The sequence below is a fragment of the Xyrauchen texanus genome, chromosome 21 (genome assembly GCF_025860055.1).
Source record: "Xyrauchen texanus isolate HMW12.3.18 chromosome 21, RBS_HiC_50CHRs, whole genome shotgun sequence".
In the NCBI taxonomy this organism is placed as follows: Eukaryota; Metazoa; Chordata; class Actinopteri; order Cypriniformes; family Catostomidae; genus Xyrauchen; species Xyrauchen texanus.
In genome coordinates, this window is record NC_068296.1 from 6,877,447 (window position 1) to 6,903,146 (window position 25,700).

The 25,700-nt window shown below is 37.9% G+C and overlaps 2 protein-coding genes across 4 annotated transcripts in view; one reads left to right on the forward strand and one right to left on the reverse strand.

Annotated features, from left to right (window-relative positions):
• The window catches only part of LOC127661836 (glycerophosphodiester phosphodiesterase domain-containing protein 5-like), a 35,378-nt gene extending 14,394 nt beyond the window's left edge, over positions 1-20,984 (forward strand). For 2 of the 3 annotated variants that reach the window (XM_052152760.1, XM_052152759.1), the window contains exons 2-16: positions 2,585-2,782; positions 3,792-3,895; positions 4,098-4,191; positions 4,278-4,337; positions 4,898-4,996; positions 5,107-5,200; positions 6,045-6,190; positions 7,457-7,539; positions 10,426-10,576; positions 13,977-14,201; positions 14,479-14,636; positions 15,653-15,800; positions 17,598-17,680; positions 17,991-18,070; positions 19,456-19,783. In XM_052152760.1, coding sequence (XP_052008720.1) covers positions 2,600-2,782; positions 3,792-3,895; positions 4,098-4,191; positions 4,278-4,337; positions 4,898-4,996; positions 5,107-5,200; positions 6,045-6,190; positions 7,457-7,539; positions 10,426-10,576; positions 13,977-14,201; positions 14,479-14,636; positions 15,653-15,800; positions 17,598-17,680; positions 17,991-18,070; positions 19,456-19,577 — 1,830 coding nt within the window. In that variant the 5' untranslated portion in view covers positions 2,585-2,599 and the 3' untranslated portion in view covers positions 19,578-19,783. Of the gene's footprint in view, positions 1-2,584; positions 2,783-3,791; positions 3,896-4,097; positions 4,192-4,277; positions 4,338-4,897; positions 4,997-5,106; positions 5,201-6,044; positions 6,191-7,456; positions 7,540-10,425; positions 10,577-13,976; positions 14,202-14,478; positions 14,637-15,652; positions 15,801-17,597; positions 17,681-17,990; positions 18,071-19,455 lie in introns of all 3 variants that reach the window. The other variant, XM_052152761.1, reaches the window with a different exon arrangement.
• A 762-nt stretch (positions 20,985-21,746) lies between these two features.
• The window catches only part of LOC127661459 (unconventional myosin-VIIa-like), a 45,778-nt gene continuing 41,824 nt past the window's right edge, over positions 21,747-25,700 (reverse strand). The window contains 3 exon segments of the mRNA XM_052152194.1: positions 21,747-24,674; positions 24,796-24,915; positions 25,018-25,101. Coding sequence (XP_052008154.1) covers positions 24,582-24,674; positions 24,796-24,915; positions 25,018-25,101 — 297 coding nt within the window. The 3' untranslated portion in view covers positions 21,747-24,581.

Consider the following 25,700-nt stretch of genomic DNA (forward strand, 5'->3'; position numbering starts at 1 on the left):
TCAAACTGCAACATGAGCCAAAGACCTCAAGGATGTCTTTCCCCTCGATCATTAAACCTAAGCCTCTTAATGCTACAGGCAGCTGGCCACAAGTGCCTTGTACGCTGCCCTCTACAACCACAACATCCCTGCTGAACAAAAGAGTTGTCGGAGTGTGTAGACAGTTCTGTCTGGCTCTGTGATTCCACCATCAATTTGTGTTTCACCTGGGATTAACTATAGTAACAGTTTACACCCACTGCTCCACTTTCTAAAACGTATTTGTCAAAGATGTCAAGATGCAGTTTTGACTAACTTATTGGCATAAAAGACCTCTGCAATGAACTTTTGCAAGGCTTAAAGGGACAGTTCAGCCAAAAATGAAAATTCTGTCATCATTTACTCACACTAATGTTGTTCTAAACCCATATGCCATTCGTTCTTCCTAGTAACACATTAGGAGATGTTTGGCAGAATGTAAGGGACAGCCTCAGTCATTGAAATTTTCCATACAATGAAAAGTAACGGTTACAAAAAAGTAAATATATGATTATAGACAGTAGTATCATGGTACTAGCATCTTATACCATCACTGTAGTTTTTCACAAGGGTCTTTACTTTTCTAGTTTCTTCATGTCTTTAAAAGCTGGAGTTTATCAGCCTCAGAGTTAAAGCAAGTAGGTATCATTGGGTCTGCTGCTTTACTCTAATTCACTGTCTTAATATCTGCTGAATGCTTTAGCTGCTCTGTGTGACATCAAGTTGACCCTGTCTTGGTCAGTCTGACTGGACCTCAGGGAGGGGTCAGACATCATTCCCTCAGAGCAGACCTTATGCCGACCTTTCTCTGCTTATGACAAAACAACTGGCGATAGACCCCAAGTCATTTATTTCCAAAGGTCAATCAAGGGCTGTATAGAATTACGACCATCTGTGAATATGCCATTTTCAGATCCAGTTTGAGCTTTAGTTGCATTGAAATATTTCAACATGTATGACCAAACAGTATGCGACTGTCCGACCATAAGATCACGTCACTATACCTAGATTTTCACAAAATTATTTTTAATGGCTTTTTGTTGGTATCGCAGCAGTTTCCTGGTGAAATGCCTTTATTCCTCTCTGGGGACCGGGCATGCGTACTCACGGTCCCACCCTCCTCCTCTTCACACTCCTCCCCTCCTGGCATAACGTATACCCCCCTTTCTTTCTTGGCCCTTCTGGGCCTGCCGGCAAGCATGTCCCTGCCTCTCTAGAGCTTGGTAGGGGGACAAAGGGAGGGAAATAAAAGAGGAGAGGGAAGGATCAAGACAGGGTGGCAGCGAGAGAGAGAGAGGAGAGAGAGGAAATACCCAGATATGCTGTCGCCTAGCCCTCAGCCACTCCCCGAGCTCCTCCCCAGGTGGAAGGTCATAACGCCTCTGTCCCCGGGCAGACGGCCGTGGATGCTCCTTGATCGGATGGTAGTGGCAAGGACTCCAAGACAGCGTAACCCAAAAATTTGAGAACCCCTGACATAACCAATTGCATTTACAAGCTTGTTCGTGTGCGACCAAATTGTTTGATAGCTCCACTGATTGAGCATTGCACTTGTGATTTAATGTACCGGGGTACAAGTCCTAAAGATTATGCAATTTGATACCTGAGCCGAAAGTGACAGAAACCTAGACCTTACATTGGTTAGATTTAGGTTTAAAGTTTAGGGTAGGGTGGTCGTTTTGTTGATTTAAAAATATGTTTGGAAGAACATTAAACTTGCTTGTAAAGCAGTTTAGTGGACATTTCACATTGGAACTGCCGTGATACATGTAAGAAACCATGTAATACTGTAGAATTTAGCAAAAATGTTGCCACAGTCACTTAATTTTCATGAGATAAAAATTTTAGAAAAATGTGTTTCTATCTAACTTTATTCTAAATACCTGCTACTTTTCCAGAATGCTTATGAATTAAAAAGTGAGAAATATGTGTTGTTTAGCACTATAACCTTGGGCAACCCATATTATCAGTATCATAAAACTATGTTTGTATATGTTTGACCTCATTAGTGCTTCACTGCATCTTTATATAAATAAAGATCTAAATATATGTGTATATATGTGTATGTACTGTAAATATCCTCCATTTGTGTTATATGTGTTTGTGTGCTACATCTGAGAAGAGTGTGTGAGTGTGCTCGCAGGGCAGGGGCCCATGGGAGGCCCCTAGAGAGTGCAGCTTATTCGAGTCATGAGTGCTGTTTTTCAAAGGCTACTGAAGGGTCAATTGTAAACAGACTTCAATCTGTCAGTGTAAACAGAGCTGATCTGTGATGATCTGTCTGTGACTGGAGGAATTCCCCAACTAATTTTTATGACTGATCTTTTTTTTTGTCTGAAATTGCGACACATCCACAAGCCTTTAATACCTGCTTGTATTTATTATTAGGGGGGATCTATGCCCTTGGATCTCCTTAATTTCTCAATCCTTTCTCCTAGACAGCAATGAGATAAAATGGAGAGCAAATATTTGTTTTGGTTTTACCCAAGATCTTACTGGGATCATATCATACATAATGGCTAGTGACAATCGTAAAGGACTGTACAAATCATACTGCTCCATGCAGGGTAGCGGCTGATTCATGGGCCGCTCTCCGGTGAGCCTGTCCAGACTGAAGCTGGGGAAGTTAAAGGTGGTGCGGCGACAGCTGCTGCAGCGTTATGAGCACCAGCCGTTTGTCTCGTGTCTGGCAGGCCTCTACGGCTGCCAGTGGAGACGCTACCAGCGTGCTAAAGCTCAGCCAGGAGAATGCTGCTGTAGTCGGGTAAGTATTTGTTGGTATTTTTATCTTTTCCATTTTTGTTGTAGCATGATTTGTTTTGTGAAGAAAGGAAATAAATTGACTGGGTTTGGAAACAGAACTAGTCTCCATTTTGACATTGATTACAGCCTTACTGTAAGTGTACTATGCATTTTATGTGTTTTACTATATTCATTTTACTGTATTTAATGATACATTTTAAAATCAGATTAGACCCTAAATGACAGCAAATATCGTATGCATTTAGACATTCGCATACTACATAGTGATTGGTCTTTTTTTCATTTACATGTTTTTGCATACTTCATTTACCCATTTACAGTATTTTGCATACAACTATCAGCCTCTCTCTTTCCATCTGTATTGGGGTTTACAATATTTCTAGTGTTCATTTGTTGTTTATATATGGCCATTATATGTAAAGTTGTCAAGATGTGTAAAGCCAATAAAGACTGGTATATTGAGTACACTACTTATATAAAGTATTTCACCAAATGAGGCCAGTGAAATCTTTTCCTGTAGACCTTTAGATACTGTCCTTTTAACCAGAATATCTGCACACAACTGTAAAGCACCCAGGCAGCTCAGACTCTGTAGAAAGTGCTTATAAGTGCTCTTTTCTACTGTATTTGCTGATTAGTCTTCTTTAACACACTGAGCACAGCATTGATTACACACTTTTCATGTGCTGATGGGATGTTTTGTAAAACCAGCTGTTTTCAGCACACAAAAAACACCCATCTGAACCTCATCTAAATGTTCAGAGGTTTAAAATATGACTCAGAATGCATCTTATATCAAGTCATTTAAAATTACCCAGATAACTGTTTGTTTGCTGCTCAGCTGATGATTTGAATGGTAAAGTTTGAATTAGCCTGATCTGTCTCCTCTTATTTCATCCTCCTCTTGAATTTTCACACATCCGTCCCTATGCTGACAAAATGTGTTACGGTATGAGTGTTTTCACTGGAAATAATGTCTCTGTGTGTGTTCTGTGTGTCTTGTTTTTCAGTTGGAGTGTGGTAGCTTCGTGCTCCTCATTGTAACGTTTTTTCTGACACTGATATTCCTGTATTTCTGGAGTGAGGCGCAGAATGACTACAATGATTTTGACTGGTAAGTAACTCTAGACAGACAGATAGATAGATAGATAGATAGAAAGAAAGAAAGCAAGAAAGAAAGAAAAGAGTGATGATATATATATATATATATATATATATATATATATATATATATATATATATATATATATACACATACGTAAACAATGTATGTCCCAAACAAACAAGCCCTTAAAATTCTTTCTTTTATTTCACAGGTTTAATTTTGGGAACTTGGGGTTCTGGTTCCCGTGGTCAGTTGTACTGCTGTTGGTTGCTGCTGTCCTCTTCACCTATATCGCCCTCCTGCTGGTGAGAATGACGAACAACTTCAAAGCATTTCCATTTGATTCTCTATAATTGGCAACAATTAATTATTTGGCCTTGAATTTTTGCAGGTTCTAGCAGTGTGCCTTCTCTCCGAGGGACAGAGGCTGTACCTTCACTGGAGCCACAAGGTAAAAAAACAACATCTCTTAATCATTTGCTCTGTAAATGTTTTAAATGCTTCATTATACAGTACGTCATTTGATTAATTGTGATATCTGTGTTACAAGTAAGACTGCTTCATACCATTCACAAATTGTGTTAACCTTAATTAAATATTTTATGGTACATGACCAAGCTATTGAACATAGCTTAAACATTTTTTTTAAAAATAGGTGAAGTGTGCAATTTTCACGATACTAACATCACCAAATAGGCGAAACAGCTTTCCTGAACACACCCCTTCTGCCATTGGTTAGACAAAAAAGGTAGTCCGGCCTCAAACTCATGCCATTGGTTGAACCAAAGCAGCTATGTTGGGCTGGTCTAGCTGCTCAAACAAACATAGCAATGTTTTTATTGTCACAGTATTTACACTTTTCGGTGAAATTAACCTACAGATGGCTTACAGTTGTCTCTGCATATAAAGCTGGAATGGGAGTACATTTTCTCTGGTGCACAAATATTGGACTTGAGCCCACATTCAAAAAAATGTGTGCAATGACCGTTAGTTTTTGTGATTATTAAATAGATTGGTATCCTGGTGACTCTGGCCTTCTCCATCAGTGCCACAGCTGTGCTCTCAGACTTACGGAGCAAAGAATGGACCACGCTGCTCCTTTCTTTTCAGGTGGGAAACTTCACCCATTTTATTTGTGGGAAGAGTTCGAAGCATTCCAATTTACATACATACAAGACATTCCTGAACTCCATGTATGTGTTTTAATGTTTGTTTTGCAGGTCACAGCGCCCTTTCTTCATGTGGGCGGAGTTTCACTAATGACACTACTGTCTTGGACAATAGCCTTACACTTCTTTCGCATGAACAAGAGAGGTATGTAATCGTAGCCGATGCACAATCCTTCCCCATGCCTTTCCACTAAAGAAAAGGTGGTTTGCGGCTGGAGAAATTGCCACTGCACTTTTAAACAACAGCTATAGGGCTAAGACTATCTATGACACACAGTTTGTCCTTACAAAGCTTCGCTCGTCCCGTCCTACTCTATTTGTTTCTCCTCCCTGCCTTTTGCTGATGATGATCTCGCTGAGTTATGTCTGAGTCTGTATGATCACTCTTAACGAGGCCACGACGAACAAGGCAGAGAGAGAAATGTGGAACAAAGACTCCGTTCACACCAGCTGAGAGTGACGTTCGACTCTTCCACAGACCGACCCTTTGTCCTACCATCTACAAAGACATTGTTTCTCGCTCTCTCTCTCCTCTCTCTCTCTCTCTCTCTCTCTCTCTCTCTCTCTTTGAGATGAGCCATGCCAGTGTAGAGGTGACTTACGTCATGCAGATTTTTCTGTAAATTGGGCCTGGTTGCTATCTAATTATGCTTTTTATTAGAGTTGCAAAATGTTTGTCTGAGTATTGGCAGATGTGCTGTATTGTTTTCTTTAATTGCTGACGAAAAGTGTTTATTTGTTTGGATTTAAGATTCCATCTAACATTTCAATGTCTTAAAGCTCTGAAAGGCACTGTGTTTTTATAACAGTTGGATTTGTCTTACCTATTCATTACCAAGTTGGCTAATTGGTGGTATTTGCCAAGGCAAGCATCACTATAATTATTTCTCAGTTCTTCTGAAAATGTAACGTAATGTAAATGTAATGGATCAGATCAACAGTAGTTATGTACTGTATATGTTCATTCAAGAAAATGTCTTGTGTTTCAGTGAGGCAGGTGGCTCTCCTGAGCTTGTATTTGGCTGTTCTCTTCACACTGTATCTGGTGCCTTTGGGCATGTATTCTCCCTGCATCAAAGAGGTGGGCACATTGGGGCCAGCGCCCATTCTCATTGGACACAGAGGAGCGCCCATGGTGCGTCATTTTAAGATCCTGTTTCCGTGTAATATTGAATAAATACACTAGGGATTTTACGTGGGTTTTTCAATCTATCATGAAATCAACATTTCTTTCACGGTCAAACCCAAACTAGATTTGAACTTCAATGGAGACAATTAAACATGTAATAGGGCAAGCCGAATTTACTTTTAATCTACAGTTATGTAATTCATACTAGTAAAAATTATTATTGCTAATGGTTAAAATATAGATATGAATAGAAAGATAATAGAATTAAATAGTAAAATGTTTCTAGTGACCGTTCCAGATATCAACAATTGTATTACAATTTTTAAAAATCTAAATTTTACTATTAATTTCAGATATCTATGATGTGAATATAGTAAGAAAACCTTTTAAGATTTCTCTTTAATTTAGTGATATTGGTTAATCCATTTCCAGATATCTGAAATTAATATTGCCACTATTTAAAAACTAATTTCAGATATGACCAATTAACCTTTATTATTGGTAGTATTTAAATAGCTGATCTCAAGAATGATCATTTATTTTAACTGAATTATAGATTTCTATAATATCCTGCAAATGTTGAAATGCTGTAAGGGATTGCAATACATGTAAATACATTTTAAATGTGCAAATTACTGGTCAGATTACAAGGTTTAAAAGAATAGTTCACCCAAAAATGAAAATCTCTCAATATTTACTCAACCTCATGTTATCCCGGATGTTTATGACTTTCTTTCTTCTGCTGAACACAAACAACATTTTTAGTAGCAAATTTCAACTCTGTAGCTCCATAAAATGCAAGTCTACAAGTGCCAAATCTTTGAAGCTCAAAAAAGCACATAAAAGCAGCATAAAAGTAATCCATAAGACTCCAGTGACTCCAGTAGGTGGCGATGTGCATGAAGAATGAGAATAGCCAAAAACAAAAGAAGAAGAACTCTCAAGAAGAGCACATAGGAGGGCTGTTTGTAAGTTGAGATTTATAGTATAAAAAAGGACTTTAATATTGATCTGTTTCTCACTCACACATATCATATCGCTTACGAAGACATGGATTTAACCACTGGAGTGGTATGGATGTGCTTTTTGAGTTTCAAAGTTTTGGACCCTGTTGACTTGCATTGTATGGACCAACAAAGCTGAGATATTCTTCTATAAATCTTTGAAAGAAAGATTGGGACATTTTTGGGTGAACTATCCCTTTAAGAATCAAAATGTTTGTATTTTAGGGTTTGACTATTAATATGAACTGTGTTGTTTATTTTCAAACAGCTTGCACCCGAGAATACCCAACTATCCTTTGAGAAGGCTATTGAATTGGGTGGAGAGGGGTTAGAGACTGATATCACAATCAGGTGAGCATCTTCACCCAATCCCACTAATTTTATTTTGTGTTAAACCCTTTAAAAGCACTGAAACATGCTGGTTTGCATTGTTTTTTTAACATACTGTATATATTAAGACTATATGCACACATTTCTGTGAGGTTTGCTTCCAAAATTCAAGAACTTTGTGGTCAGATCTGTTTAAAAAGTGGGCATGCTTTCTAAAACTTTCTGTCATGCTGTAGCAAATATCCGACCTACTCTATTGCTCTGTTCCAAAAAAAGTGTGCTGCCTAGTGCCTACCTAGACTGCATTTATAGGCATGATGTGTGTGGTACAGTGTTACATTTATGCATTTGGTAGACACTTTTATCCAAAGTGACTTACAGTGCACTTATTACAGGGACAATCCCCCCGGAGCAACCTGGAGTTAAGTGCCTTGCTCAAGGACACAATGGTGGTGGCTGTGGGGATCAAACCAGCGACCTTCTGATTAACAGTTATGTGCTTTAGCCCCCTACGCCACCACCACTCCACAACACACTACTGTTGGGTATAATGCATTACAAAGTAATTAACTACTGTAATGAAATTACTTTTTCATTGAAAAAAGTAAAGTAATGGATTACTCTTATTTTTCAGTAATTTATTACAGTTCCTTCTGATGTAATTACGTTAAATACTGTATAGATTCTAGAACAATTCTATATAAAGCAATAGTGAATTTAACATCTAATGTTACAATTGTCAGGGTTGTGTAGGGAAGAGGCAAGAGAGTCAGGATCCAAACACAGAACTTCAAATTAGAACTGTAAATTTCAAATTAAGAATCCTTTCGGGGTGGGGGGGCCTGGGTAGCTCAGCAAGTAAAGACGCTGACTACCACACTCAGAGTCTCTCCAGTGACTCTAGTCAGGCTTCCTAAGCAACCAGTTGGCCCAGTTGCTTGGGTGGGTAGGGTCACGTTGGGGTAACCTCCTCATGCTCGCTATAATGTGGTTCTCTCTCTCGGTGGGGAGGGATGAGTTGTGTTTGGATGCCGTGGAGATTTGGACAATTTCTCCAAATTGGAGAGTCCTTGGGGGAAAACACAATGAAATGATGTGACAAAAATTTATGATTTCAATGCAGTTCTTTGGCCAGTTCATGTATATTTTATTACGTTTTTTTATGATTTATTTGAAAGAATTAAAAGAACAGGTTCATGTCTATCCTTGTATTTTTAATCTGGCCGTGGTTGATCAGGGTTTAAGAAAGGGATTAGTAAAAGTACTGCAATTACTTTTCAGAAAGAGTAATTAGTACAGTAATCTAATTACATTGTAGAATATGTAATTAGTAGTTAGTCATTTATTACTTTTGTTTTAGAGTAACTTGTGTGGTACTGACATAGAATGTTTCTAATCAGTCACTTTTTCAATCATGTTAATTCAGAAGGCGGCTGCCTGTGTAAGCGGTAGACAGCTCGCAAGTTTTCCCTCCCTAGCTATCCAGAATTCATAGCAGAATCCCAGTTGCCCAGCATGTGTAGCAGACATGAGCATAATTCTGTAACCTACCTCTTCAAAGACATCAACAAACAGTCCATGGACCGCTCATTCACAAGGTCTGTCATCTTGACAAAGGTCTGCTTGAGCCAACATGTCTCTAAAAATAGAGAAAAGAGACCAAACGCTCCTGGATGAGTCACTGCACTCGGTTAAGGTGATTAGTGTTACGCTAATCCTGTTAGCATTCTTCTCTTTACTGCACGAGCCCCGGGAAGCTCCCTAGAGAGTATGGATGAGAGAAGATGTATATTTGCAGCTTATATTACACAGATTCAATGACCCGACACTGACAGTCATGTTATATCAGCCATTTCTGACACACACACACACACACACACACACACACACACACACACACACACACACACACACACACACATTGGTGCAGCAATCTTAATGAGGACTATCCATAGACATAGTGATTTTTATACTGTACAAACTATAGATTCGATCTCCTAATCCTACCCCTACCACTAAACCTAACCCTCTTAAAAAACTTTCTGCAATTTTACATTAAAAAAAAACTACAAATGTCCTCATAAACCACATTTATAGCATAATACCCTTGTAATTACCAGTTTGTAACTTTAAAAAAGTCCTCGTAAACCACATAAACCTGCACACACACACACACACACACATACAGTGCACACATACACACACACACATACAGTGCACACACACACACACACACATACACACACACACACACACACACATACACACACACACACATACAGTGCACACATACACACGCATACAGTGCACACACACACACATACACACACACACACACACACACACACATACAGTGCACACAGGCCGTCAATCAGTTAAATTAGGTTAACAAGTTAATTGCATGATGATATGCTGATTAATTAATCAAGTGAATCACAATAAATTGTATTCAAATAAGAAACAAGGTATTACTTTGGCAGACTGAGTAATTAATTGAACAGATATTACACATTTTACCTGAGGTAGACTTGGGGGGCTGTTCACACAGGATGAGATGTGATCTGATCATGTTTTATGAATTGATTCTATCATGGATTTTTTTGTGATCTAAATACCTCTGAACCCACTGACGAATGTACAGATCTGTCTCAGATTTGGATAGAAATTGTGTTAAGCTGGCAGATAAGGGGACGCCTCCTTACGTTTTATTTACATGTTTGGCCAACTTAACATTTAGGAAGTAACAGATTCATGTCACTAGATCTCAACAGGTGAATACGGGTTTCACAAGCAGTTGGTTTGGTCCATGTCTGTAATAGTTACTATTTCAGGTCTACAAGTTATTTGAGATATTTTTTTTAAATTATAAAGAATGTAATTTAGTAAAAGAATATTTCCTCTTTACAGTTATGATGGTGTCCCGTTCCTGATGCATGACAGCACACTAAGAAGGACAACCAATGTGCATGAAGTGTTTCCAAACCGAACAGATGACCCAGCAGCTATGTTTACCTGGGCAGAGCTGGAGATGCTCAATGCTGGATCCTGGTTCCTCAGGGTAATAATAGGTTCATGAACCAACAGTGAATACTATCATTCTGCTTACTGAATACTGCATAATATACTGGCTACTTAAAGGAATATTCCAGGTTCAATACAAGTTAGGCTCTATAAACAGCATTTGTGGCATAATGTTGATTTCCACAAAAAATATTTTCGACTTGGTCCTGGGTAGCTCAGCGAGTAAAGTCACAAGTTTATATCCAGGGCATGCTGAGTGACTCCAGCCAGGTCTCCTAAGCAATCAAATTGGCCCGGTTGCTAGGGAGGGTAGAGTCACACGGAGTAACCTCCTCGTGGTCACTATTATGTGGTTCTCGCTCTCGGTGGTGAGTTGTGCGTGGATGCCGCGCAGAATAGCGTGAAGCCTCCACAAGTGCAATGTTTCCGCAGTAACACATTCAACAAGCCACATGGTAAGATACGCGGTTTGATGGTCTCAGACGTGGAGGCAACTGAGATTCGTCCTCCGCCACCCGGATTGAGTCGAGTCACTACGCCACCATGAGGAATTAGAGCGCATTGGGAATTGGGCATTCCAAATTGGGCAGAAAAGGAAGGAAGAATCAAGGTAACTGTGTGGCACATACAACGGAAGTGAATGGGCCAATCAGTAATTCTGATTTTGGGTTCATTCATCACACTGGAAAAGTGCATTGCATTGTGGGATACAGTATTCCATGCAGTATGCTCTAATTTTGGTTAATGTACTAGTAGGCCATCCGGGTATGCAATGCATATGGAAAATTTGCATATTTTGCACAGTACACATACTTTAAGCCACAGAAACAGTAAGATTAGTATGCTATTCTGAACAAGTTTGTGTCAAAAATAACGACTAAATGTTGTTTTTTCGTTTCGCCATATGTTGTATTTTCTAACCAACATTGCTGATAATTAAAGTAACTCTGATAATTACTTATTTATATTCATTTTATTTAAAAGAGAGATTTTATGTTTGCTGAATATCTGTGCAATTACGTTGTTATTTTCCAGTATTTAGTTGGTCGGTTACATGTTGTTTTCTCAGGGTAATTGTACTTAAAATAATCCATTATATCACCAAAACGATTCTGTGTTTTCCGAGAATTCACCCAGAAGCAGGTTCTTTGAGGATTTTATTTAGGCTAAAAAAGACATATTAAACCCTGTTATGGTTTATAAAAACCCATTTACTGTACAAATAATGATTATGCAGTATACATCCATATACGCTCTGGTTTATGGCCCCTTAATGAACATAAGAAATCCTTCTTAAATCCCGGGTGGAATCAATCGGGATTAAAGGATTCGGGCTGGAATTAGGCTTTGCCAGGAGGTACCATGCATCACTGTTCCAGCCAACCCTAAAAGACACGCGACTGCAACCATGGCTGAACCTCAGTCGAGTTTATTAGTGTTATGTGTATTGTGATTGTAGGCAAAATGTGGAATACATGCACCATCTTTGAGGTTCTTGGATGTTTCCAAGAATTCCACAGAATTGCGCTTTGCATGAGACTGTAGTCAGACTACATATCCTACAATATTCTGTGTCCAATAAAAATTAAGCTCAGTCGACAACATTTGTGGCATAAGGTTAATTACCACAAAAATACATTTTGACTCATCCCTTTTCTTTAAAAAAAAAAGCAAAAATCAAGGTTACAGTGAGGCATTTACAATTGAAGTGAATGGGGACCATTTTTGAAGGGTTTAAAGGCAGAAATGTGAAGCTTATAATTTTATAAAAGCTCTTCTATTAATTTATCTGTTAAAAATGATTTATTATTTGAGCTGTACATTTGTTTAAATCCTAATTTTTACAGCCATTTTAGGGTTTTATGGTTTTTTGACATTACATCATCATGGCAAAATACTTTTGAATCCATGAGTATTTTATTGTTTATGAATTGGCCCCATTCGCTTCCATTTGAAGTGCCTCACTGTAACCCAGATTTTTCTTTTTAAAGCAAAAGAGGGGAAAGCGAGTATTGACACTGACTACCACACTTGAAGTCATGAGTTCGAATCTAGGGCATGCTGAGTGACTCCAGCCAGGTCTCCTAAGCAACCAAATTGGCCCGGTTGCTAAGGAGGGTAGAGTCACATGGGGTAAACTCCTCGTGGTCACGTTTAGTGGTTCTTGCCCTCAATGGGGCGCGTGGAAAGCTGTGCGTGGATTGTGCAGAGTAGCATGAGCCTCCACGTGCGGAGTCTCCACGGTGTCGTGCACAGCGAGCCACATGATAAGATGTGCGGATTGACTGTCTCAGAAGTGGAGGCAACTGAGACTTGTCCTCTGCCACCCGGACTTAGTTGAGTAACCGCGCCTACTAAGTAGTGGGAATTGGGCATTCCAAACTGGGAGAAAAAGGGATCAAAAACATTTTTTTAAAGAAAGAAAAAGAGGGAAAAGTCCAAATAAATAACTGTTTGTGAGCGTAACTTGTATTGAACCCGGAATATTCCTTTAACCCTTTCATATGTACTGTCACACATATGTGACGGTTAATTGCTGGGCCCCGCAGTAGCGTCACACATATGTGTTTCTGCAACAGCCAGTTATGTTACAAGCTGCCAGATTCAAATCAGCCGGTCAAGTGTTTGTAGTTCATATTCACTCAAACAGTTACTCATACAGTCCTTTATACCACAGAATATGTTTATTTTATATACATAAATCCAACTCGTCGCCAAAGTAGTACAATAAAAAGTTTACATCTCTTATACGCACAGTCAGTGCATCAAACGTGATCTTCCTCCGTTGCGTGCTGCCATTTGTTTACATTACAGTAGCGGTTGCCATTTGTCAAACAAACAACTACTCAAAGAGTCTTTTCAAGCATGGATGTTTATTTTATGTAACAACACTTGTTTGTTAAAAATTGTCTCAAAAGCACCACGATAAAAGTTTAAAACTTGTATACTCACAGTGAAAACATGCTGATTGAGTGCGATATCCAAAGCATGCAGCCAAGTCTGTTTACATAAGCGCTTATCACACACACACACACACACACACACACACACAATGTCTGAGATGTGAAACAGTGCATAGGCAAACCGAACTGCGAATATTATTTGTTCATTTGTTTTTTTTACAGCTATAAAAATGAAACATAAGCAGTACAGCAGGCATAGCCAATTTGTTCACATGTTTACAATATTATATACAGTATTTTTTATGACAAGAAATAACTACACTCTGCCCCCCTCTACCGGCTATACAGTGTCATGTGCAAAAATAATTCCAGCGGGCACTGCAGAGGAATTTAGACCCTACTCATGAAAAGGTTAATTTGACAGCCACTTGACAAAGTCAGTTCTTTGTACAGCTCTTACCTGTACTGTTACAGTCAATAAAATCAAAGGCAAATAAAATCCATTATTGCTCACACAATCAAATACTTTTTCAGAGGGATCCTTTCGGTACGGCCTCCTTTCTTGATGTAGATGAGAGGGTTCAAGTCCAGAACCAGACAGTCCCCACCCTGAAGGAGTTTCTCAACCTGGCTGCTCAGCATGGAAGACTGGTGATCTTTGACCTAAGACGTCCACCCCGAGGTCATCCGTACAGGGACACGTGGATCACTCGCACCCTGGAAGTCTTACACAATGAGTCCTATATTAACTCTAGCCAGGTAGTATTTTCTACTCTATCATAACTGCAGTATTGCATTTAAAGTAAATAAAATAAAAGGAATAGTTCACCCAAAATGATAATTCTGTAATCGTTTTTAGTCTCAGAATGAAAATGAATGGGGACAGGTGCTGTCGAGTTCCAAAAATAACAAAAATCACCATTAAATTAGTCCATTCCCGATCATTTCCTGTTCACTTTATACTCTATAATGAAAATACAGTTTAATAAAACATAATAATGATGTGTTAAATGGTGTTTTTGACATGCTTTCTCAGGTCTTTTGGCTGCCGGCAGATCAGAGGAGTGTGGTACAGGAGCTCGACCCAGAGTTACAACAGACGTCTGCAGATCACGCCTCCATAGAGGAGCTACAGGAGGAACATATAGTCCGACTCAACCTCCATTACAGCTACATGTCACAGGAGCAGATTAGGTACATCATACATCAGCCTCTTATACGACACTGTGACCCACTTTATATTAGGTGTTTTTAACTACTACATACTTAACACATCTATACATAATAAGTACATTATATCAAATGTACCTGCATTTAATGTACCTGCGAGGGCCAGTGGTGGCTCAGCAGTTAAGGCTCTGGGTTACTGTAAAGGTCGGGGGTTCAAGCCCCAGCACACCAAGAGACCACTGTTGGGCCCTTGAGCAAGGCCCTTGACCCTATCTGCTCCAGGGGTGCTGTTTCATGGCTGACCCTGCGCTCTGACCCCAGCTTAGTTGGGATATGCGAAAACAACTGCATTTCATTGGCTCTGTACCTGTAATCTGCACAATGACAATAAAGTTGAATTTTAATCTTAATTTAATTACAACTGTAGTAAACCTTACCCCTAAACCTAACCTAACCCTACCACTACTCCTAAACCTACCCGTGCCCCAACCTCAGTAGCGGCAATCTTTTGGACATTTTGCAGAACAACGTGAAGTTACACAATAAATACATTGTATTGTCTGTATTTTAAAGATATGTTAAAGACACCTTATATAAAGTTGGACCAAGTTTTTCTTTTAGAATAATGTGCATTGATTAATTGGATACAATAAGTGCAGTGACATTTATTAAGCATGTAAATATGGTACATTTTGATTTAATTTCATCCTTAAGTCTTTGTTCTTGAGCGAAAACAATATTTCCTCATTTTCAACATGACACGACTCGTAGCATTTTTTGAGTAGTTGTTTTTTAAAGCTGACACTGTAAAATGAAGCCACATTTTTACCTTGGAAAAGGAGTGTTTTCATATCAGGTGTTCTGAGAAGCACACTCATTCTCACTGACTTTTACATCTTTTATTGAACTCTCTGTCACACTGCAGAGAAAGTTCTCTCATTTCTTCCGAGTCTGAAACTTCTTACAGTTGCTGTGACAACCCACTTTCCTGAACCTCACATGAGCCTCTGACTCCTGAATGTGTGTGGTTCTTATTTCAGAAAGTACGCCTCAGTGAACATCAGCACTAACCTGTATGTGATCAGTCAGCCGTGGCTGTACTCACTGGCCTGGTGCGCTGGTGTTCATTCAGTCACTACGAACGCTTTACATGTCCTAAAGAAACTACAGCGCCCCCTGTTCCTCATGGTGAGTTGTACTCCAATTTAATACAAACATTGATGAGTCTCAGTTAAACTGCTCCTGTCACAAGTTCTCGCAAAATATTTTGTTATGATCTTGTTCCACAAATTTGGGTTTTGGTGGTTTAACGTGAGGAATATTCCACATGGAGTTCTGGGGAAATAAAACCTAGACATCCTAGTGTTGATGCATTTCCACTGAGATAAAAGTTGCATGAACCATTACCAAGGGCGGTTGTTTGGTCAGTGGATATTCAAGTGATATTCAACGCCCAGACCGTTCTGATTGTTTTGACAGTTTGCACATACAGCCGCAGTCATGAGCACTCTTGTTGCATCCACACACATTCCCATGAGTGTTGGGAAGTAGTCACCATAATAGAATTTGGTATTATCAGTTCTATTATCATTGATATTATTAATGTATAAAAAACGGTATCATTAAGATATATATTAGGGCCATCAATCTATTAAAATTTGTAATTGAATTAGCTACTTGATGTGCCAATTCATTAATTGAATTAATCACAATTTAATTACAATTGATTTATTGAAAAGCCCCCAAATAAAGGTAATTATGAAAAATGTAAATAATTATAAATTCAAATTAGAGCTGTCTTAACGCGTTAACGCATGTGATTAAAGTTTCACATGTTGATTTTTCTTTATCACAATTAACGCATTGCCGATAATACAGCATAAACACTTGTGTGAAGGGTGGAACCTTTGTAATGTGTCCACCCAGAGTCATTACTCACACACACAGCACACACAGCGTCAGAGCCCTTTTACCATGAGGAGTTTACAAGCTTAGCATGAAACAGCATAACACGGCAGTCCCATAAACTTTCTAGTTGACCTATACACTCTCTCCTGTGATTGAGCCTTGGAGGCTGTTATATTGTTATATTTTGAACCTGACTTTAACCATATCAGTTTAAAAAGAACCTTTAAATACGCATCTCGAGACGTGTTTATTCTGTTCTTTTTACTGTGCTTCTTTTTAGTTCAAAAAGGTGTTCGGTCTGAACGACCCCTAACTCAGTTTTATACGTGCGCATATTTGCATTTTTTAACTGCTCTTTGTAAGTCCCGCCTTCTCGCACACTAATTGGTCGATTATAAGAGGCTTGCAGCAACTATTGGCCGAATTCCCGCCTGTCAATCTCTCCGCGAACGTTGTTGAATTGTTGTGTTCGGCATCAAACAGTTGCTTGAAGTTGACAGTGGCAGCAAATGACAGATGAGTGGAAACAATGCCCAAACAAAGATTTGCACAAAAAATTCCCATGCTTTTGTGCAGGTCGAGATCCGTGGGAAGCAGAATGTATGACATGTGAAGCTGCCACTTATGTGTATGTTGATAATAAAGGTGCGAGTGATTTAGAAGCACACATTAGCTCTGTGAAGCATAAAGGGTCAGCAAAAGGTGAAAGTTCATCATGTAAATTAACGGACTACTTTTTGTGACCAGGTATCACACAAGTTGTTATCACATTGCTTTATTACCCATGGCCATTCAAAATAATAGTAACAGTAAATGAAGGGACACTCATGGCATAAAATATTTTATTTTAGTACATGGACATTCAAAAGAATGTTGGACATTTTCACTGTATTAAAATTTGCATTCATAGTAACACTGTTTTGAACTCTAATATTCTATTATATTATTGGACCCTGATTCCATTGCACCTTTAGTAATTGTGATTAAGTCACAGATATTGAAGTCTGTGATGAGCAGATCATGTGTACAGACATTGACCGTTTGTGTAATCACTCACTCTTAATCACAAATTCATAGACTCCACAAGAGTACAGTTTGATGTGGATCCTGACAGATATTGTGTCTGCTTTCCTCATCTCCGCTGTTTTCATATTCCACTGGTAAGTTTGGTCTCAACTACCCATCTATTAATTTGCATTGAGACAATATTGGTAGTTGATATTAAATTATTTTGGGAAGTTGACATGCAAAGATGCATGTTTAACTCCATCTAAAACAATTCTAAACAGCATTCATTTTAAATCATTATTTTGTATTTGTAATATATACTACAACATACGTACAATGATCAACAAAGAGGATAATTTACTGTGTTTTACACACCTATCTCTGCATACATTTGCAATTCATTCTGCTGTCAATCTCAGATGCATCATGGGATAAAATCACCTGTCATGTTTCCTTCTGCAGGTGGCGTGAGAGAGGTTTGCCTTTCTCGTCTGGTAGTCGAAAGGTGAATGAGAACGGACCGTACAGCAAGTTCAGGACCGGTAAGCGAATGCTTTTTGGGCTTAAATCGCATGTCTTCTTGCATGTGCTGTCCAGCTCTGTGACAATGTTCAGAATAGCATACTTCCATGCTACTCTAAAATAGGATTTCAAATGCACAATAGAGTTTTAGTCAATTAGATGCCTTTTGCAATTCAACATGCATTGTTGCAACACGTGTATTGTTTCACATACCATTTTTTACATATCAAAATATTATATTTAAAAATATATTTGCAATGTTTTGGTCACACAACCATGCATTGTCCTGTGAACTTTTCTATGCCTGATGAAGGTCGTGTGACCGAAACGTCACAAACGGTGTTTTGCAAGCTATGGTAGTGTGCAGGATTAGGTCTTGATAATATATTTTTCTTACGTACCTACCAATAACTTTTCAGGTGTGCGATGGGCTTAGATTGATCATATTAAAATAAATGAAATATAAAAAGTATGCTTATAAATAGGGAAGAACCGATGTATCGGCCGAATGAAAACTAAATTAAAGAAAACCATCGGCATATCGGTTATAGGCATGAAAACAGTGATATTATTTTTGTATTTTTAACTTTCATCGTGGCTATGCAAAAGAAACAAAAGGAAGATCTGCACTTTGGAAATAAATATTGGTTCTCTATAAATTATTCGTTGTTAGAAAAGGCCATTTTATATCTTTGTAAACAGCTGAACAGTGATCTAACGACAAAATAAGTTGGGGTAAAATATCAGTATCGACCTATGGTTTTTTTTTTTTTCAAATTGGTATTGGCCAAAATATTTTCATATTGGTGCATTCCTACTTAAAAATATAAACTAAAAATGCAGTAATTTTATTTTAATAAAAATATATATTTTTAAGTATTTTTATAAACAAATATACTATTTTTATTCTTTTATTTAAAATAAATGGTCAGCAGTATATAGTGTATACTGCACAGTATGCAGTGAGCTTCTGCTAGTATTCCATTCTGAACATGAGCTGTGAGAATTTAGTCATTGTACATTTTAGTGTGCATTGATATACGCCCTATATAATCTATGTTTTGCATTTTAAAATGTATTTTAGTTACAATGACCCCAATAGGTATTCATACATTTAATGCACTTTTAAATATGTGAAAATATGTTTAGGTGATCTTAAGCGGATGTATGAATGCATGAAATCAATTACAAAAAAGTACCATCATCACTCACATTGTGATATCAATTTTTGTAAATTGATGTCTTGTGACAAGTATTCAAAAACAATGGACAACCTCACACTGTAATCTGATCCTGTGGCAGTTTTCCAAGCATTTCCCCCAAACCAACTTGTATCTTGTCCTGTGAACTTTGTCCTTTGCTTGCATGTCCAAAGCAGCTCTTTGAATGTGTCTCTGTGCTGTAGAATCCTCTGAGGTTCAAGGCATCCGCTGGAATCCGCTGTTCTTTGACGGGCCCTCACTGTCCCTGGACACTGACCTCTCCCAGCATGCCCCCCCTGTGCATGGCTTCCCTGTGTCCATCTGAACCCTTCCCCCTCACTCTCATTACTGTTATGCGACTGAGCCAGTATATTTCTCCTTCCACATGCCTCCGTATGGCAGAGCTCTGCGATGTCTGGTCTGTCTCGGGCATCAGCGTTCAAGGAGAAGCTCAGAGCTCGCCCGCCACACCAAACCTACCCACCATTACAGAGGAGCCGCCCATTTCAGACTGAGCAACGAAGAGATAAATGGAAGGCATAAAGACTGCTGATCGCATGACCATCAATCATCCATTTGCACATGCGCTTTAAACTGATACCGATATGGACCAGATCTTCTGGTGTGGTTACATTCAAAGCAATACATATAGCATAATTGAGAATTATTATTATTTTTTTTTCTTAGTCTATAGTTGACAGCAGTAAAACCTCAGTGGGTCAAACTTGGACATAAATATGCTGCAGCTGTACTGATAAACAGTACAGTACATAGAACATGTACTTGGGACTTTATGTCATTTGAACATTAAATGAGAAATTTCCCCCTAAATGTCTATAGTGGAAGTCCTGATACCATAGTGTTTTACAGTATATATACAATACACACACACACACATAGTAGTATACACACACTATGTGGTACTATTACTATATTCATATACCATGGTATTATTTGGTATTTCAAAAAATTACATTGTGCTACTATGGTATATGTCCAAATAATCATGGTAGTACTATTTTTGTTAGGGATATTTTGTTAAAAAAATATCAACAATGTATTTCTATTAATTATCCTCTAAACTGATGGTATGAGACGATGAATCCAATCCTTCATTCTGTTTGTTGCTTTTGTGAATTTTCGTCATTGTGGCACAAAGGAATGGCTCAGTTTGCCTGTTAAAGGCCCTGTTATAAATTTCCTGTTTACCACAGTACTAAAGATGGAAAAAGTACAGCATTCAGAAATATTCCAGACTTTTTTGGAATTAAGATGTCAGATTCATTGCATGATGTGATAAATTACTGTATACTGTATGTAAAATTTACTCCCAATCAGGAAGACATAAACAAGCCAAACAGACAATCTGGATTATAAGTGTATCTCTAAAAAATGTAATCAACTTCTGATCAAACATGGTTTTTGACTGAGAACTATGATCAGCTCAAAAGGTATTTATTTGCAAGTGAATAATATTCATTTAAAACGTTTTTCAAAATGCAAGTGTAAAGCAGCAGCTTTCTCAAACATTAGCTGACGCCCTTTTTTATGCGTGAGCTCCTAATCTTAAGCATTTGCATGTTAAAACAGTGATACGCTGGACTACATACATGGAATGGTGAAGAACCATCTCTGCTTGTATAAAATGCAATGCCTAGTATGATTTCTTTTTATTTAATCTGTTTTATGTAATATATGTTTGTAAATATGATTGTAATCTGATTTTAAATTATATTCTGATAAAGTTTGGTCTCTGTGTCAATCTACATCTTCAGTTAGAACAAATAATTATAGGAAACATGACATTTTAGCAGATACAATATCACCAAGATTGATAAAAGTTTTGCTATTCTCGAGAATTAAGTCTCTTAATTCTTAAAACCTGTTGATGTGTATGCGCCCCCCCACCCCTAATTATGAACAATTTTGAACAGCACACTATATAGTAAATGTGAACTAATTTAAGCAAAGAAAAGTCAAACCCATGGGTGGGGTCAATGAGGATCAATAGGTTGTATTGTTGCCTGTCACATAAATCCCCTAGGAGGAGTATTTCAAATTCCAGAGCATGCATTTTTCAAACAAACCAAAATGGCCGACTTACTGTTCAAATCAAAAGATGTCCTATGACAAATGTATGTGTAAACTTTAAAAGGTTTTCAGCCATCGTATGCCCCTCAAAACACCACGGGAAAACATGGCTGACTTCCTGTTGGGCGGAGTCAAATACAACCAAGTGAAGTTTGTCTTGTATGATGAGAGGAGTAACCATACCAAATCAAGTGCACATCTGGGGAACTTCATCCCAACCATTGCCTGCATTTGGAGGTGCTGTAGAGCTCCTCGACCACACCCAAGCCTAAAAACTACATAACTTTTTGATTTAAGCAGGTTTGATGTGTGTACCAAGTTTCTTGAGTTTTCAAGCACGATGAATGCCTAAAAAATGGGCATTAAACTAAATAAATGACAAACACTGTACTTCTTTCTGGAACATTTGATATAAATTTTTATTTATAACTAACACTTTACATAAAGGAGTGGCAAAGTAGCAGTAGTTTTATCTGCTACGGTATATAGCGCTATTTATCTGCTCATAAATTAATTCCCTAGCAAAACACAAACAACAGATGCTTTCTATAGTTCAGGTTAGTTAGGATGTCAAAGTGTCAGCCCTAATTTTGTGTTAAAGGACATTTGTGATGCAAATAAAGGTAATAAGTGGCATTATTAACCCTATACCACCGTTCATATCATATAAGATGCATGCCTCTACATTAACAACATGATCAAAATCTTGTATTCAATGTATTAGATGTCAGCTGCCTCCTGGTGAAAGTTTCCGTGGTCTTAGTTTTTGTATGCCACAAAATTAGTATTTGCTTAATTGAAGCAACTTGTGCTTGCTTGTTTTTCCTCCCTTTTTCTCCCAAATATGGAACGCCCAATTCCCAATGCATTCTAAGTCCTCGAAGTTGCCTCCGCGTCTGAAACCGTCAATCCGTGCATCTTATCACATGGCTTGTTGAGCACGTTACCCTGGAGACGTAGCGCATGTGGAGACTTCATGCTATTCTTCCACGCACAACTCACACGTGCTCCACCGAGTGTGAGAACCACACATTATAGTGACCAGGAGGAGGTTACCCCATGTGACTACCCTCCCTAGCAAGCCAATTTGGTTGCTTAGGAGACCTTGCTGGAGTCACTCAGCACACCCTGGATTCGAACTCACGACTCCAGGTGTGGTAGTCAGCGTCTTTACTCGATGAGATATCAAGGCCCAGCCAAATTGTGCTTGCTTAAAATTTCATGCATTATTTTATAGAAAAATCATGTTGAAATTAGTGTATCAAATATGATACTACAGGCTTTTGAAGTATACTTCTCAATCATTATTACATTCCACATATGTCCACCACAATAAAAAACACAGCTTTAGAAATAAGGTATATTTGAAGTGTGAACTAATATTTATATGTATTTTTATATATGCAGCTTGCTGTGTTATTATAAAATCTAATTTATTTTGTATTACAAGCTTTTATGATGTTGTCGTACTATAACCTTTTTGAGACCCAGCAAAAAAAAATTGTAACTTTTTTTACATTACATTTTTTTTTAAATGTCAACAATGTTTGGTGCATAAAAAAAAACACATGATAATAATTATTTTTTGAAGAAAACATATTGTATATGATTTGTAAAGTCTCACATTTCTGTAGACCGAGAACAGAAATTTGTCATGGCCAAACTCCCAAACATTTGCCATCTCTCATGTGCCCTGGATGTTCTCTTAAGATAGCCCAATATTCACTTCCGTTGCAAATTTCCATATACAAAAATTAGGACGATTAATGACCTTTACCAGAATTTTTTTTTAAAATAATAATATTTTTTAGGCTTTATATTAATAGATTAAAAAACAGCTCCATTTAAAAATAAATAGAATATTGACTATTCTGATTATTATTTCATATGTCAGATATTATAGGGTTAATAACTATTAATAACATTGACAGCATAAACAGATATCAATAATGGACTGTCCATATGTAGCTGCAATTTTAAAATAAGGCCATATATTTTATAATTCCCTTTTCTCGTTCCACTCTTGAAATACATTTCATATGCTTCTACATGAATTTAAACTATGACTCAGATAGAAATAAGGTTATGGAGGCATATCTATAGATGAGAGTAGATTGCGTAAACTCATACATTTTATCTCTAGCCTTCACTCTAGCCTTCAGTTACTTTTCTTCCAAAAAAGTAAGGCAATAACGCTTGTAGTGTAACATTTAAAAAAGTGAACACAATCAAAATACATTTAAGTTACACAATTCACAAACTGAACATAAACCTAACATTTTCACTTTAAAAAGAACTATTTTTGCTGCCATTAAAATAACTTGGTGAAAAACATCCAAAAGCTCATGCATATATTTTTGCATTATATTTACAGGGTTGACAACATTAATAATCCAGATACTATTTGTTCATTACTGTTACCGTGAGGAAGAACGCAAAAATGGTTAATGACGTTCCATAATGCATGTAAATGCTACATTTACTGTACATGTTACAAGATGCATATTCAGTGGGGCCAAACGTATTTGTACACTTTAAATGTATGATTAATCATTGCATAAAAATATCAAAGCAAGTGGCACCTGCAAACAAACACTGCTAGAGCTTTTCTCAAAACTAATCTCAGTTTTCTGAGCCATTTTTGCCATTACTTTTATTTAAATCTATTTTTCTGAAATGTTTTGATTGAAAAGTGTGACTGTCTTGCTTTGAAATAAAAGCCACTTGGTTTGATATTTTGTAATATAATGCAATGACATTACTACTATGTCAAACTTAATATGTGAGTGTCTAAATACATTTTGGGGCCACTGTATACAGTATAAGCATGCCATTCCAGTTCATACTTGGCTGAATTTCAAAAAACATGATGTAAATGGTACCTTAATTGTGCTTGAACACATATAATACAAATTCTAGAGTGTATTATTCTAAAAAAGACACATAAATGCTGATACACAGTTTCCTAAACCAGATTTTGCACATGCCATTTACCAAAAACAGAGGCGGCAGGGGGCAAAGGCCGTTTATGGAGAACGCTTGCACAGACCTCTCAGAGGTAGTCATCCTCACTGGAGGCAGATGAGTCTTCATCGGGGTATACGGAGCCCTGTGTGCTGGCAGAGGGGGTGCGGCTCATTCTCCACAGTTGGGACGCGAAGGCCCGCCCCCAGCTGCAGGGCCGACCGATGGGTCGCAGCAGGCGCACAAGCTCCACCGCCTCGTGCCAATCAAACGTTCACTTACTGCGACTGCGAGAATTCCGCTGCTTACTCATGGTGGTCAACATCTGGCTGATGTAGGAGGTCAATAGGTCATCCATTTTGTAGCCCTGTTGGAAAGCAAATGCTACAATAAAATGTTCTTGGTATCTGAAAAATTGGGTGTGCACTGTTACGGTCTATAGTGTGAAATGAAAGAAAATAATTGGTTTTGAATGTGGTTTCTCTCACCAGTGACGTCTCACACAACAGTTTGCTGCCCTGAACAAGGTTCCCAATAGTGATGTGGAAGTATGTGTTGCCACTGCTCCAGTTAGAAATCTTAGTGAAGGGATATGTGGTTAAAATATCCTGTAGATTAAGAACAGGGGGAAAAACATATGTCACTGATCACTGGGATCAATATGAAAGAGATCTGCAGAGTCATTGAAACTATTTGAAACAAATACACACCTTGTTCTTGGGGTCGATCAGACTGACTCCATATTTGTTAATGGCTATGAGCAGAATCTCAGGGAATTGAGGCTCGGTGGTTTGCTGCATTGAGATGAATGACATGAACATTAATCCTTAAATACTTACCTGGGTTCTTTAGTGACCCGTGACCTTATTCCACCCCCTGTACGCAGGGTTGGTGAGTAATGGAATACATGTAACGGGATTACATATTTAAAATACAAAATATAAGTAACTGTAATCCACTACAGTTACAATTTAAATAATTGGTAATTAGAATACAGTTACATTCAAATATACATATAAATGATGTGATCCAAAGTGCATTTGAACAGCGGTGAAACACTTTCTTGTAATGTGTTACATTCATACGAGCAGACTGAGAAGTACGTTTGAAGTAAGTTTGGAGCAGAAGAAATAAACCTTGTGTCAGCTTTACGCTATGATAAAATTATATTTCTAGCCATTTTACATGCACATGTTACCAGACACGATCATATTTTTTATCAAGAAAATTCACATTAGATCATAGTTTCTTTTTTTCTAGTAAGACCTTTGATATTAGGGCAAAAATCATATTCTTGATGATAATTTGTGTATTGTTCTCCTGTAAAAATATCAAAAAAATCCTTAAAACATCCCTTTAAGTACCAAAAGTGTATAGGGTCATTAGAGACCCT